Below are 17,142 nucleotides of genomic sequence, written 5' to 3'. Positions count from 1 at the left end.
AAGGGTATTTTTCTGAGATAATTAACTTTGTAAAAATTATGTGTTTCAATTTTGATAAGGGAACATCTGTTGTAATTGCAAATTTTTGGTAAAATCTTTACAGCATTCATATTTTTGAGTATTATTATATATTCAAAGAATATACAAACAAGATTTGAAACTTTTAGAGTTTTGAACAAAATGTGTAAAAATATTAAATGTACTAAATGTAGTTGCTTTTTTCCCCTCTATTTTTACTACTGACTCATGTTATATTTCTGTTGAAAAGTTTTATTTTATGTATATTTATGTTTTTTTTATCCAGTTATTTAAGAACGTGTGTAGATTTTGAGCCGAATGGTACCAAATACCTTTGCTAATCACCAAATATATATATATATATATATATATATATATATATATATATATATATATATATATATATATATATATATCATTGCCTCAGAGCAACAGTAAGATATCTTAGTGTTATTTCTCTGATTAGATATCTTACTGTTGCTCTGAGGCGACGATATATGTTACAGTTAAATAGTTTATTAATTGCAATAAGTATTTTCTTATTAGAGTTAAGAAATTTGAATCAATGTCAAGCAATATGTCAAGAAGTAATAACACACTTTTATAATAGAAATATAAATTGAAATAATGATCAGATAATCAATTTGACTTACTGCTTCTTTCTGGAAGAAAGTTCTACTAACTGCATATAAAATAAACTATGAATATCACTGCAAAGATTTTATGTTAGTTAGTATTTTATTTTTGCTGAGGATTCCTGTATTAAGTTGTTGCTACATTAATGTATTTTCAAAGATTGTTTTAAAGCTTGGCATTGATTTTTTTCCTCTTTAGTTATCAAAATTTGGTTTGTGCACTGGTCATGAACCTGATTCTTATGAATTTAGTTCTCTTGGAGGGTGGGTTGCAACAAGAGCATCTGGTATGAAGAAAAACATTTATGGAAACATAGAAGATATGTTGGTACACATCAGAATGGTCACTCCCTCTGGTGAAATACAAAAAAATTGCCAGGTATCTTGCTTTATTGATATATTTATTTGAAAATTCTAAATTTTTCATTTGCAAATACTCTACAAGATGCTATAGTCCTATCTTCCATTTTATTGAAAAAATTATTTTTTTTCCCCAAACCCTTCAATAATTTTATTTTAAGTATAATATGTCACATGTTATATCATTGCTAATACATGTTTAAAAAAAATTCCATTGCTTTTTTTATGAATTAGGTTCCAAGAATTTCTAGTGGACCTGATATTCATCAGTTCATTCTTGGATCTGAAGGTAATTTTTAGAAGTGTTTAATCAGAGTATGTACATGTGTGTATCTATGTGTACACTGCTTTATGTTATTCTGCCTGTGGGGTTTAAAATATTTGCATTAAGTTTATTGTAAGATCCAAAAATAGTAGTCTGCTTAAATAAAAAGTTTTTTAAAGTACCATATTCCAACTAGAGTTTTTTTTTTATAAGGTACTGAAACACATTCTTTAATCTGAAAAATTTCTCTCTTTCATTATTCATAATTTTACTTCAGTTTTTATTCTCCATTGGTCTGTAATTTAGTTTGTATCACTTTGAATCTTATGTTTTAGTTATTGGAGAGTTGTTTTTGTAAAGATATTCTGATTTGTGTGCATGCCACTGTTGAGATAGTGTACAATAATGTTCATATTGGTTGATTTTAGGAACTTTAGGTGTTGTGACAGAAGTAGTCATCAGAGTGAGGCCTGTTCCCCCTTGTACAAAATATGGATCAATAGTTTTTCCTAGCTTCGAGCCTGGTGTTGCATGTTTACAGGAAGTTGTGAGACAGGTAATTATAAACTATTTGCTACATTCTGTGTTTGTTTCCTGACTATTTTCTAATTATTTTCCTTCGTTTTAGCAACTAAAGCCTGCATCTATTAGACTGATGGACAACGAGCAATTTACGTTTGGTGAGCATCTTTGTTTCAATAATAGCTGCTAACTAACTGATTTGCTTTTTTTTAAGCAGTTCACTTTTAACGCTAAGCAGCTGAAATTGAATAAATATACTGCAGTATCAAAATAGTTTTATCTATTTTTCTTTCTCTATTGTAATCCATTTTTTTATATTGATGTCTCTATGTTTCTTTTTACCGGAGAAATAATTTTATAAATTATCTCATAGATTTTTGAAAGTAATTAGTTTGAAATTGAAAACATTAGAATAATAAAAATTAAATAATATAATAATTATAACACACTAAAGTGAATTTTTTACTAGCCTTTAGGCCCTGTTTATGCAGCTGGATTTAACCCGGCATCAACCCGGATTCGCGGGATAAGGCCGTTTTATGCATCCAACCCGGCTTCAAGCCGTGTTCAATACAGGAGTGAATTCCCTCCACCTACATTGAAGGATTATTGGCGGATTTTTCCCACAGTGCATTGCGTGGTCATGTGTCTTCTCCTTGTGTGTATTTATTTTGGTGGTGTTGTGCGTGTTCTTTTTGCGTTGGTGATTTTGTTTCGAAACTAATTTCCTCTAATTATGGAAAAATCCAACTGCAGCATTCGATGGGATAGCGCTGAAACAAAAGCGTGAGGGAACGTAAAAGAGAATCCACGATTTGACAAAAACGGCTCTTCCCATCAACCCGGCTGCAATCCCCCTTTTATCCACCTTCCGCTTCAACCCGGGGTGAAGCCGGAGTGTGCATAAACAGGGCCTTACTGAGAAATGGTGTATTACAGCTGTTGCAATTTGAATTCGTGCAACATCAATTTCCTTTTCATCCAATGAGAGCATAGAATTTAAATTATTCTCTTGATTTTGCCTGGAAAGCAATGAGATGTTCTCCTTGTTTAATGTTTAACACATTGTAAAGAAAAAACTTTAAAATTTTTGAAAAAAAAAAAAAAAAACCCCTAAGGAAGAGCATTAGTTAGATCCCATAACAGCAAAATATTGGAAAATAACCTTCTTTTGTTTACACTAGGTAGATTACTAAATATCCTGAATTAAACTTTTTTCTTTAATTCATTAAAAACATAAAAATTGCTCCATTCTTGAAACATTTCTCCGCGGCATTCTAACTAGAGTTTCTTGAACTGTGCTAGGAGAAAAATGCTGCAATTAGTTTGCTGGCTGTTGTGTAAAATGCGAAAATAAAAAAAAAGATCACACAAAGCAGAAAATAATAAACTTTTTTTTTAAATTTATTTATCAAAAATGCACCTCTGAGATGTATTACAGAAATAAATTATTAATTGCCCTAAAGAAATATAGCTGTGCTAAAAATGGTGTGTAGACTGCTTTTTATCATGTTCTAACATACCAGTTGGAGTATGCATATATTTGTATACATTTGTATGCATATATTTGTTGATGAACTAGCATAATTTGTTCTTTCCTAGATTACACACATTTAATTTTAACCTGAGGGCATTTTGGTTTTCCTGTTTCATTTTTTAACTGACATCCTTAACGTAATTGCATTCTAAGTTTCATTTGCATACTGTTCTTTCCTTCATGCATTTTGTGTCCATAAGGACTGTCCAGAAATGATGTAACACTTTTTTCAACAATTTTTACCCCTCCTCCCCCCCTTTGTTACACAGTGTCAAACTTCACCTTACCCCCTCCCCCCCTCTTTGTCTCATGTCATGCTATTTTTTGCAAACATATCCTAGTTTTATGAAAATGTTACATTTCTTACCCCCTGCCTCCCCCTTATCACTAACTCACAATTTAACCAACATCCCTCCCTCCCTTAATGATTGGCCCCATCTATGGACAATCCCTAAAAAAAATTTCTCTCTTTCTGTAAAAAATAAATATTTAAAAAAAAATTAATCATTGAGAAACTTGCTGAACAGTTTGCCGAACAGAAGTTTAGCTGTTTTAAAACTCAAATATTGAAATATTGCCTTTGACAGAAGTGCATTTAATCTGTTATTTGCTGCTGCTTATTAAGCATTTTATGACTGTATGGATCTCAATACATATTTCATTTTTAAAGTTATTAAGCATTGTTGTTTGAGTAAAACTTCTAGTTTTAAAATTAGGCATTTCAGCTTCATACTTCATTTGGTGCAAGTCAAAATGTGTCAATCTGTGTGACTCAATTTTATGTTTCAGGTCATGCCTTGAAACCACAGTCTGCATCTGTTATGGCTACTTTATTTGATCATTTAAAGAAGCTTTACATAACTCAAATAAAAGGTTTTGATGTCCATAAAATGTGTGTTGCAACTCTTCTCTTAGAAGGAAAAAAAGAAGTATGTATACAAAGTTCCAGAAATTTTTACAAAGCACCTTTTCATCAATTCTATGCTTCTTTCTTTGTTTAAATACATATTTCCTCTCTTTTTCATAGGATGTTGAAGCTCTTGAAAAACGTATCTATAATATAGCTGCTAAATTTGGGTATGAAAAATTCACTTTCTAATTTGAAAATTTTTTTGAAATAGTTACTGTGTAACTATTAAAATAAAGAGGCATGAAAGTTCATGGCAACATTATCTTAAAGATGCAACTTCTTCATTCCTGTGTGTCATGCTTTGAAGTACTGACTTTTCAAACTCAGTATTAGGGTGGTCCAAAATTATGAAGGTGAAATTTTTTTCAGTCTTATCCTCCCATTTGGTTCCAACACATTAGAAAATAAGTGGAACAAAATTTTATAACATTTGAGTAATGTTTAGAGGTAGCTCAAAGCCGATGAAGTTTGCATCATTGCCAAATATAAGTGTATTGACAAAGAACCAAAATAATCTCAAATATGATTGTTATTTCCATTAGCAGAAATTAATTACATTGTAAAATTGCTATTTTATGTACACTGTTTCAATATTAGCCATGAAATATGTTCTGCAAATAGGCAAATGTTTTTTTGTAAAATGTTGCAGTTTATGCAATTTTGTACAGTTCTTTGTAAGTTAGCAAGTGTTGTGCTTTGACCGAAGAAGTATCAATACTGGCAAAAGCAAAGCACCTGTTTTACTGGTACAAAAAAAAAAAAAAAAAAAAAATGGAATAATTAATTCTGGAATGTTTACACCACATCATGGAATGGGTTACTCCCAAGTAGCATCAACTCATCGGATTTTGCTCGACCGATCATCGACTCCTCCTAATCTCATCGCGTAACGCACGCTGATATCGTTACGATCAGAATCCAAGAACCGGTTTTCGATGAGCTGTTTTTTTTTATCGGAAATCTATATCCTTACAATCAAATTTTCCGATTAGAATTTGCCGGTCTAAATTTCATCGGAAAAAGAGGTCGTAACGATCAAATTTTTCCGATGAAAATTTGCCGAGCTAATTTCATTTGAAAAAAAGATCGTAACAATCAAATTTTCCGATTAGAATTTGCCGAGCTACATTTCTTCGGAAAAAGAGATCGTACCAATCATTTTTTCCGATGAAAATTTGCCGAGTTACATTTCATCGGAAAAAAAGTAGGTTGTTTAAATTTTCCGATAAAAATTTTCCCAATCCAAAATTTTTTGGAAATCTCCCAACTGTTAAGTTTTATTATTCAAATATCTGACGATTGATCAAACGCATGGCTAAACATTCAAGGTTGAGAATCGGAGGAAAAATGACTGAGACTTTGACTTCGAATCCGACTCCTAGATTTTGGAAAGGTTTACTCTGACTTGCTTCAAAATCAATTCAACTTCAACTCCACGATTCCAACCCCGATTACCTCACTGGAATTGCAAACAAAATGAGACTCCGACTCTTCAATGACTTCTCTCCATCTCAAAACAATTCCACTCCGTTCAATGTGACTCCCAAAATTACCGACTCCGACTCGGTTTGCGGTCAAAATGAACGACTTTGACTCTTCACTAGCTGGCGCTACAAGCATATTCCCCCCCTCCCCCCCACTAAATAAAATTCTCACTTTCTGTTCAGAAATCTGTCATGGCATTACCCCCGATAGATGGCGTCGCAAATGATTTCCCATTTAAAACATTATTTTCCTCCTTGGTTAGAACATTTCTTGTCTAGTGGTTAGCATACGAAGCTCGTACACCAGAGGCCGAGGGTTCGATTCCCGGTCAAAGCAATTTAAAGTAAACTCGTGAATCACGTTTATCAAAAGCAAGAAATTAGAAATTAAATAGGTAGGAAATTAAGTTAACAAGTGATTAAAAAAAAATTAAGACATTAAATAATTGTCTCAAATGACGGATTCCAAAATGACATCATCCGAAAGTACACCTTCTGAAAATTTTTATGATGGGAGAAGGGTCACGTGATCATCCAAGATGGCGGACCCCTTTCCCACTGTTGAGTTGTTTTCCTCCTGCTTGTCCCTACATCGCGGCTGTTACTACTTCTCATCGTACTTTCATCCTACATTGCCTCGGAACAGCAGTGCTCGTATATTGCTCCAAATCTCATCGGTATTGGGAGCAAAATTCATCGGATTCGATAATCAGATTCTACTATTGCCGATGAGACATATTGGAGCAATCTCCGATGAAAACTCATCGGAATCCGATCATCGGCCGATCAAAGTTTGATTGGATTTCGATGAATGGCCGATGAGTTGATGCTACTCGGGCTGGCCTTTAATAAATGCATAGGGTTCTCTTCTGCACCAAAAGTACTTTTCTGTAACTGATTCTGGACTTGCTGAGAATTCATTCATAAGAATAAATTGCCTTACAAGGGTTAATTAATAATAAGAAAAAGTGGCTGATGTAAAGGACTGAACATTTCGTTAAAAAATTGCTGTATGACTCCTACTCAAAAGATGGTTATCGATAATTTTCTTGAAGTGATTTTAATAACTCTGCATAAAACTCCTTCTCCTGGAATCAGATTTTTTTCACCTATAGCCATGCACCATACTCAGTGGATGTTAAAAATCTTGTACTGCTTTAAAATATAAATTTTCAATAAATTTGCTGCACATGTTTATTTTAACCCTTGGGCGACAGTTTCTATACTTTAGAATGCATTCAGTAACAATTTCAATTTCATGAAATCTCAATTCCATAATTGCAATGTAAAAATATTGAAGAAGTAAGAAAAATTGCATGGCTCATTTTGACAATCAAGTGACACACTTGAATATAACACAGTTGGGTAAAACTGTTAAAGAAGTGAATGAAAAAATATGGCAAACCTGAGATTATGCCCAAAATTATCATAAAATTTGGGAACTTCCTAACTATATGACCAGCTTCATTATCTGAAAGAATGATTTTACCCGATACGATTTAGCATGCGAGTCTTTTGAGATCAAACAAATCTGAGTTTTGGAGGAAATATCGCAAAGCAATAAAGTTTATTGAAGGAAACCAGTTGTTAATAATCTTGCTGAGAGGAATTATTACATAAAAGAGTTTAATGGAAAATAATAACCGTTGAAGATCAATTCTTGTTGCAGGTTGTCATAAAACATTGCTACGCTTTTAACGATAGCAAAAATCAGTTTGGCAGGTACTAGCACAGTCACACCCATAGTGATTTAAGTATAATTTTTGTGTTATAATTTTCAACTTATAAAATGCTAAAGATTAAAATGAAATGAAGTTTTATATCTTTCCTCACCTTTTTCTTTCTTTTTGCATTTATTGCATAAAATCAAAAATTACAGAACTTTGAGGCTGTTGAGCAACTTCTAAAAGTTAAAATTATGAGCTCAAACTTCACAGTAATTATTTTTTACATAAATTGAACCAAATGGGAGGGTAAGACCAGTAAAAATTAGAAATTTTTCAATGAGGGTCTTTTTTGGACCACCTTATTCAGTATTTAGAGGTATTATATATTTATTAAATATTTTATAAAAACAGGAAACAAAATGCATCTATACATACCTGCCAACTATACTGGTTTTCCAGTAGTTTACTGGATTTTGAGCATTTCTTCTGATCTCCTGATTTTTGTGAAAAGAATCAAGGATGAGGAAAGGGGGGGGGGAGAATTGATCAATGTGCCCTGGAAATCTTTCAGAATTGAAGTCTTAAAAATGCAGTTTTTGTCAATATAAGGTGGGGTTAAGAGAAGAGAGCTGGAGGGAGGGGAGGATTCAGGAAGTTTTTTAAATTAACATAAAAATTAAATTTTAGGCATTGTTATGGAAAAGGTAGGATGAGGTTTCCTCCCAAATTTTTTTGAAAACTGAAGTCAAATTTCTATCTTTGGTGGCTTAATAGAGAAGGTGACTCTTTCTGGAAATTTTTCCGCGATGGAAGTCTAAAACCGCAAATTTAGGCCTTATTTAATAGCAAAACAGGTAAAGGGAAGGTGGTTCCCTCTCAAAATTTTATTCAAAACTGAAGTCAATATTAGTCTGCTAGAAAGAAAAGGTTTAAAAGATCATCCAGTGAAGTTGCTGAAAACAAAATCTCAAGTTATGGAGAGTTTGTTTAGGAGAAAAAATAGAAAACTCTTCAAAACAATACTCAATACAATACAGGAATCTAAATTTAGTTCCTCTTAGCAGTAATTCATTTTAAGCAATGTTTGAATTAAAAAAGTTCCACTATTTTGAAGTTTTAATAAAGCAGTTTTAGGCTATTTGTTAAAATGCTAGGGAAGCAGGTGGGGGCTGTTCTTTGAATATTTTTCAAAATTGAAGGCCTGAAATTTTTTTTCAAGTGGTGATGTTAGGGAAAGCAAGAGGGTTAAGGGCCTCTCCCTGGATTCTTTTAGAATTTAAATGCTAAAAACGTAATGCTAAGCTATCTTTGGAAGTGCTACAAAAAGGAGTGGTAGATTCTAATACTTTGGAAGTTTTTTTTTTTATTTCCAATGCAGCAGGCGGTATAGATATTATCCTTTCGCCATACAGAGACAAAAACAAGGGGGAAAATACAAGCAAAAAATGAAATAAAAAGAAACAACGAACACAATACAAAACAGGCAAACACAAGAACAAAATAAAAATCAAGTGTTTGAATTGCTCGACAAATCCCTGGCCTCCCAATAATGGGAGAAAATACAGATATGTGATAAGGCATAACAGACAAGGAGGTGATTGGCATCCATCCTTGCACCACTGAGGCAGAAGAGGCAGGCAGAGCTCTCCATAATCCAAAGTTTGCTAAGATGGGCATATAAGCAATCATGCCTGGCCGTCAGACGAAAGACAGAAACAGCATTGTTCCTTGAAGAATCAGGAATGTTCAAGAGGGTGTCCCTCCACGATTTTTCTTTTATACGCTCTTTTAGTGATGACTCAGGAGTTGTCTTAATTGCTTGCTTTATCATAGACAAAGAGAACTTATAGCTAGCAAGAAACTTTTGAAGTAAAAATCCTAAAAACACAATTTAAAACTCTTTTGGCAATGTGAAACAAGAGAAGAGAAGAAGGTTTACTATCCAGAAATCATTGGAAATTGATGTTCAAAAATCAGTTTTAGGCTATATTTGACTAAGTTAGGCGATAAGAGGCAAAAAACTGGTTTTCCTCCTTAAAGCTTTCGAAATCAATGTCCAGGGTTCGTACGCTCCTTCAAAACTCCTCCAATACTTCTACATTTAGAAATGTTTTTGAAGGGCCCTTCCAACTCCTTCATTTTGGTTTTAACTCCTTCAAAACTCCGTCTTTTTTAGTTCAAGACTACATAATCTTCCTCTATGACAGTAACTTTTAATACTTTGGTCGACAACTAACTTCATCACAGGCGCGATTTTAATTTAGTAACTTCGTGCATTTATTTATTTATTTTTATATAGATGTCATTTATTAATTGATCATATTTAAGAAATAAAAGTTGAAGGTGAAAATAGTATTAGATGATGAAGGTGTTTCATAAGTGAAGTAAAACATGCTTAAATGGTGCTTGGCCATTTTTTTCAAGTTCTATGATTATTGTTTTTCCCTCCACCAGACTCTCAGCAGCAGAAGTCAGGTTGTTTAATTATTATTTAAATCTTTAAAATTACATAAGCAGATGTACTATATTAAGTGATTGTGTCGAAAAAATAATTGTTTAGTAAATAGCAATTATGATATTGTAAAAAGGGTCCTCCACAAGTAATGTCATGCCTTGAGGAGGGGACAGGTTCATTAAATTGTGACAAGGGGAAGAGAGAGGGTGACAAAATGTGACATCGCACAGTTATTGTTTTATTGTTTGTAGAAAATATAACATGTGTGTGACAAGAGGAAGAGTTAGGTGAAGTGTGATACTAAGTGATAAAGGGGGAAGGGGGTCAAATATGCTGAAAAAAGTGTGACATTATCTATAATGAGAGACAGCCAATTAGTACTCCTTCAAAACCTCATTTTACTCCTTCAAAACTCCTTCATTTTATTTCTGAAATTGAGTACGAACCCTGATGTCCTAAACAGGTAGCTTGTATTCATCTTCAACTCCTTTTGATCTCCTAATGGGAGGTAATGTCAATTTTTCATCCTGAAAAGTGGCCACTTGGAGCACGAGCCCCTTTATAACTGTAACACACTTTAAATAAAACTGAAACAAAATTAAAAGGGCGTGAGATGAGAAGAAAAGCATTGCAGAATGTTCAATGCTTATTCAAAAAAAAAAGTAATTTCTACAAGAGTTATTTTTTGAAGGACAAAGATGTAGAAAGACTAAAACTTGTTTGCATTTTTTCCTGGGGGGGGGGATAATCAACCATCAAACAGGGTTTAGCCCCGTAACGCTACCCATGGTTAACCTACTGGATCCAATTCAGCCTTATCAAAAACAAAACATATTTCTTCTTGTCAAATGTTACCAAGCAATATTATCAAATTATAACTAAACTGCTGAATATTACGGGCTTCAACTATGAAATAATGCCGTCATGCATGCTGTGACGCAAGTTTCATTGTCAGTAACTTCAAAGAACTACCTGATCACTTCCGGTTAAATATATGATCCAAAAATTCAATATTCCATAAATCCTGGATGTGACAAAATCTATATAAAAGTTTCAAAAATTCATTGATTTAAAAATGAAAGAGTGCGATCTTGAACAGTTTTTAAGGCTTAATTGTTTTTGATAAGTATGAAGGTAAATTTTGTATACAAATGTATAACACATGCATTGTTAAATGTTAAACCCATGCATTTTTTGGGAGTGTAGTTATAGTTATTTTTTAAAAAGTGCAAAATTTTTTCTCGTGTGTTTGAAAATGTTTAAATTAACTCCTTGCAAAAGTTTTGTATGTTGCTGATGGAACTATGACTAGTTGTAGTTAACCCTGTAAAAATCAACTCTTATTTGTTTAATTTACCTCAGATGAGATTGTATGCTCACAAATGAAAACTATAATCTATCAAATATCAATACAATTGCAGTTCATTATATGGTTAGTTAAATCAGTCGCTTCTTATATGTAGACTTTTTTTTTCTGAATAGGGCTCCCAAATATTTTGTACGTGATTTTATTAATAAACTAGAAAATCGTCCGTCAAGGTATGACAGGTGAAAATTGCTTCCACATTTGAACAAAGCAGTTGCCTGTTTGGTGATATTTTGATAGTTGAAATTTTAACCCTAACCCCAATGGATTAACCCTAAACTCCAGTTGATAGCTTTGACCACTTTTCCCAATTCTTCATTCTCCTAAAATTAGTCTTACTAGCAAAACAGTTAAGTTACCAGATTCAGTTCAGCCTTGTCAAAGTAAAGAATTTCCCTGAATGTTAAACATTGGCAAAAAAAAAAATTCAAATTGTAAAAAGCTTACTGAATTTTTGGTGCTTTAACAATGAAATAATGCGGTCAGGCATGCTATGGCGCAAGTTTCATTGTTGATGTCAGAGGGTCACTCGATCAGTGATTTTGGCTATCATATATTGTATATGAAGATATGGTTCTTTCTAAAATTAGTATTTTCTATTCATATTTTCAGACAGTGAAGTATTCTATGATTTTTTAATTGGTGTCAATAAAATCATAATCAGTGAACTCACTAACTGCTAAGTTTATTTTCAGTAACATTAAAAAAAAAAAAATAAATAAAATTGAATGTCTGAGTTAATGACACCTAATAGCAGTAAGTTTATAAGTTATGCAAATCTCACTTGTGTTATACATAAATTTTGCTGTTATTGTGAAAAGCAGATGAAAAAAAAATGTGTTTCTTTTTTAAAAAAGACCAGTTGCATAAGTAAAAAATAAGTAGAAAAAATGAAATTCAATGCAAACTAAGTCCTGTTATATAGCTTGCTCCACAAGATATTTCCAAGCTGTGTGTGTGCAGTTTTTTTTAAAAAGATTTTTTTTAATATTTTCGAAATATCTTAAATCATGCTTAGAAAAACAATTTTTGAAGCAGTAAGATACCTAATAAAAACACCCAAGTTCGTGAGTCCAACCACACTTTGCTGCAGATACTCGCTGGTGAGGTAAATTCACTTTATCTACCAGTTTGATGGCACTCTCAGCTTCAGTGAGATGGCATCTGCCTCTGCTTCGGTTATTCACTATTCCTAACTGAGGAGTTCTAATAAGAACAAAACTGCAGTCTCAGGATGTGCTAACCAGGATGTCTGGTATATTGCATGTAATTTTTGAAGGTTGATGATAAAATATTTTGTATAAGAATTATGTTTCTTTAATGTGATGATTATTCTCTTCATAAGATCTTCATTTTCTGTCCTCTCTTTTCATTTTCTATTTATGTATTTATTTCATACAAACTATTTCAAACTCATTTTTTCTGAAAGAAAAAAAAAAAAAAACTTCCCAAGTTAATGATATTTTTACATTTTTGTAAAGGACTTGTGGAATATTTTTTAAAAAATCATCAACGGTTGCAATAATTTTTTTCTTTAAAAAAATACATTAAAAATTATGTTACAAAATACATTATTTCTGTTCCTTGTTACCAGTCTTTTGCCTTAAAGATGTGGTGATTTTCTCATAGAAATTACTTGTAAGAAATTTATCTTTCTGTTGATTCAAACAGCTGATAATCTTAAGCAATTTGGCGAAAACTTAAATCATTAGTTAGAGAATGTAATATGTGTGTAAATAAGTATGATAAATTACCTTTATCTTGAACTACTATTAGTTTTTGTGTCCAGATCTGTATAATTATGCTTAAAGGAAAAATAAGGTACAGGCTGTTTCAATAAAAATCTCTTGCAGTTATGGTTTTTTTAAATTTTGATATGCTAGTGGTAAAAGTTTTCTGAATTGATTGATTAATTTTCTCAAATTTAATGTTCAGATATCTACAGTAAGTAGTTTATGACATTAATTTGCTAATATAGAGATTGTTCAGTTATATGTTCCTCATTTGTAGAGGTGTTGCTGCTGGTGAAGATAATGGGAAAAGAGGATACATGTTGACTTTCGTAATAGCTTATATCAGGGTAACTAATTTTGCATTTTAATTATTTTTGTGTGAAATTGTGATTGAAATCATACCTTATACTGAAAATTACCATCCTCGGGTTTTACTTTTGTTTAATGACATTTTCTTGGGAATCTTTGTTATTGTTATTTATATTCCTATTAATTGCTTAGTTTTTATGTTACATTTAATGCATTTTTTTTTTCTTATAAGACAAAATTTTTTAGCACCACTTTGTGAAATCATTACTTTTGTTAACTGATGTGAAGACATGTTTTTCAAACTTTTATGACTATATTAATCTGTTTATTATTTATGCAATCTTAAAATAATTTTTTCATAACATGCAAAAGATGTCCCATGAAATTCTTGGAATAGTTTAATCTTAATTTGAGGTCTAAGTAAGAACATATACTTTAAACTAATATGTAACAGATTTATTATTACTATTTTTTATGTATTCATAGTGTTCTTATTTTGAAAAATTTCTTTATAACATATAAAACGTTTCTTTGGGGGGGGGGGGGGAGGATGCTGTTCCTGGCAATATTTGGTCAATCATTGCAAAAGTAATTCCAGTTTAGAGCAAATTTGTTTCAAACCACTTTTTACTTCCTTTTACGAAAAAGGAAGTATTGTATTCGCGAAAAAATTTTCACTCAAAAATCGACCTTGATTTTCATTTTGCTCACCCACGAATGAATGATGAGGTTTTTTTTTTTTTCAACTCGACCACACGTGGATAAGTGCCTAAGAACATATAGACATGCAAAATATCTATTTTGACGATTCCCAAATTAATTATAATGAGTTTTCTCATGATGTCTGTATCTACGTATCTATGTGTGTATGTGCGGATGTATGTTGCATAACTCAAGAGAGGTATCTCCTAGAAAGTTGAAATTTGATACGTCGACTCCTAGTGGGGTCTGGTGCACCTCCCCTTTGGTTGTATTCGGGTGTTTCTAAAGGGGTCTTTTGCCTCTTTTTGGGGAGGAAATCATTGTTAATTTTGATATAAATTCAAGTGGTGTTTTAATTTGGCAGACACTTGGCGATATATCGCCAGTCTTTTAGTCACCAAGTTTTGTCGCCAACTTGGCGACAAATTTGGCGATTATTTTTTTAAAAAATCTGATTTCAATTTAGCCACTGGTGATATTTAGAGAATAAACGATTGAATCACATTAAAATTGCCAGTAATGGGGAAATGACATTAAATTGGGGTAAAAGGAAGTCATGTGATGCACACATCAGCTTGTTTTAAATAAAGTATATAAGTAATCTAAACTGAACTTTTGTGTTTTAACAAAAATTTGTCAACCATGACTGACTCCATGAAAAGAGGTGTGTTCTCTTTAATATTTTTTTTCCAACCGTAGCACTGCATGTAAAGGTAGTAAAAACACAATAAATGATTTCTATTAAGTTACTGAAATAGAAATACAAAAAAGCCATTTTGCTGACAAAACTCAAAAGTACATTTCCAAGGCATTTATACAGATTCAGGCATTAGTATCAATTACCAAACAAGGGTCGACTAAAACGCAAATTGGGTTTGCTTCGCGGCCTCTTCACAAAACTCTATATCATATAAACGGCCACTTCACAAAATTTCACATCTAAAAATTAGACCTTTCACAAAATTTCATTTGAAAAAACAGTTCTTTCATCATTTTTAAGATCAATGAATTCATCTGGAAGCAAAATATCAGTTTTAAAAAAAACTTTCAGCTTCCAAGTCATTCCCAGTGAAGTCCTTTAAGTCAAAAGGGCTTCAGATTATATTTCTGATAACTAGGCATGCTCCATACGATATGAAATGGTTTTTTTTTAACAAAAAAAATGTTTAAAAAAATAGTTTTTTTCTTTTTTCTTTCCTTTCACAAAAAAAAAAAAAAAAAAAAATCAAACAATTTCTTCCTGAAAAAATTTAAATGCCAAGGAAAAACCCAAAAGTCAAAGAAAAACACTCTTTTGCCTTCAAAAACATTAAAAAAAATATAAAACTGAGCAAAAAAAAAAAAAAAACCTCAAAATGGCTGCTCGTCAACAAAAGAAAAGCATTAAGTCGAACTTTTAAAAAAAATTATAACTTTATTTGCAGATGTTCTGTCAATTGAGTTAGAATGTTCTGATAAAGTTCATCTTATGTAAAAAATATCAGGCTTTTTGATTAATAAGAAAATATAAAGTATGGAAGGGATTGTTGCCCACAAAATAAGTTTATTTACAAAATTTTTGCTTAAAATTAAAAAAAGAACAAAACAAATTCTTCTAAATATTATTATTATTATTTTATTTGTTTGCTTATTGACAGCACAGTGCCGTTCAGATGATGTAACTTTTGTTTCCCTCTTTTAATATTTAGTATCAAAAACAAAAAAGGAGCATACATAGTACACATTAATATATAGTGATTTGGTCATTTATTCTAATAAGTTGCAGTTGAAGAGTAAATACCCTGCTTGACAATTGCTAAGGAGCAATTACTTTTTTGGAATAATTAAGAATAGATAATGATTAAAGAAACAGAACGAAGTATATAGTTAGTAGGGATGATGTGCCTTTATTATAAGTACAAAATAATACAGATATTACTGCATCAATGAAATAAAATCTTAAAAATTAGAAATAATCCTATTTAGATGATTTTCAAACAACCACAAAAAATGATCTAGGTAAGAATGATGGAGACGTGAGTACCTTAATCTGATGTATGATTACCAGGGACACTAATGCACATTTTACATCTGTTTTCCATACTCCCCACTAATTATTGAGGGGTGCTTGGGGGATGTTTTCCCACTCCTCTCTCAAGGCGGATTTGAGTTCTTGTACTGTTCTGAGAGGGACGGTTCTTTGCACAACACGTCTGCCACGGTCCTCCCAGGCAAGTGCAATTGGATTTAAGTAGGGTAAGTAAGCAGGCCATTGCATACGGAGAATGTTTTCACTTTGCAGTGGGTCTGACACTTCATTGCTCCTGTGTGGCCGTGTATTGTCGTCCGTAAAAAGAAAGTCTTCACCTACAGCCCCCCTAAAAAGACAAACATTGTCCAGCATGACTTCTCTGCAATACATTTGTGACTCAACGCTTTCTTGTTCAAAAATGTGAAGCGGTATTCTGCCATTGTGCATGATGCCTGCCCACACCATCATACCTGAGCCGTACCGATCACATTTGCAAACAAATTTTTGTGCATAACGTGTTCCACGTTCTCTCCACAGTAGTTGGTGACCAGAATCACTTGTCACACTGAAACGAGATTCGTCAGAGAACGTCACTCTTCACTAATTTTGACGATCCCAAACAACATGCCCCTTACACCAGCGTAATCTCTCTCGAACATGGCGTGGTTAAACTTGGATGCAACGTATGAGTTTCAGTGCATACAAACCAACATTATTTACTCGCCATGAGATTGTTCTTGCAGAAACAGGCACACTGATAGCAGTTTTAAGATTTGCAGCCATCTGTCCAGGAGTGAAATTTCTGTTCCTTTTTACCACGAGCGCTACATAGCTATCCTCTGAAGGTGTGGTGTTCCTACCACGACCCCTGACATGCTTTTGCAAAACATTTCCACCTTCAGCGGGCTTCTTCAATCCGGAGATGGCACTTTTTGATACACAAATTGCAGCAGCCACAGTGGTGACACTTTGACCTACTTCCAGTTGTCCAACTGCTCATCCGCGATTTTAGGTACTCAAATGATGTCTTGCTGACATTTTACTCTTAAATATTTCAAGAACCAAACAGAATTTCAGAGAAAAACCTTTTTAAACATCCAGCACTATTTTTGTTAAAAACCAAACAACGTGAATTTTCGTACGAATCTTGTGCGTGTATGCACTGTCT

General features: G+C 32.6%; 1 protein-coding gene across 1 annotated transcript in view; it reads left to right on the top strand.

Annotated features, from left to right (window-relative positions):
• The window catches only part of LOC129223128 (alkyldihydroxyacetonephosphate synthase, peroxisomal-like), a 73,699-nt gene that overhangs the window by 38,343 nt on the left and 18,214 nt on the right, over positions 1–17,142 (top strand). Inside the window, exons 9-15 of the mRNA XM_054857694.1 lie at positions 853–1,032; positions 1,248–1,302; positions 1,707–1,834; positions 1,907–1,958; positions 4,127–4,266; positions 4,365–4,414; positions 13,230–13,299. Of these exons, the coding sequence (XP_054713669.1) occupies positions 853–1,032; positions 1,248–1,302; positions 1,707–1,834; positions 1,907–1,958; positions 4,127–4,266; positions 4,365–4,414; positions 13,230–13,299 (675 nt within the window). The remainder of the gene's footprint in view (positions 1–852; positions 1,033–1,247; positions 1,303–1,706; positions 1,835–1,906; positions 1,959–4,126; positions 4,267–4,364; positions 4,415–13,229; positions 13,300–17,142) is intronic.

The sequence above is a fragment of the Uloborus diversus genome, chromosome 5, assembly GCF_026930045.1.
Source record: "Uloborus diversus isolate 005 chromosome 5, Udiv.v.3.1, whole genome shotgun sequence".
In the NCBI taxonomy this organism is placed as follows: domain Eukaryota; kingdom Metazoa; phylum Arthropoda; class Arachnida; order Araneae; family Uloboridae; genus Uloborus; species Uloborus diversus.
This window is presented reverse-complemented; position numbering and strand designations above follow the sequence as displayed.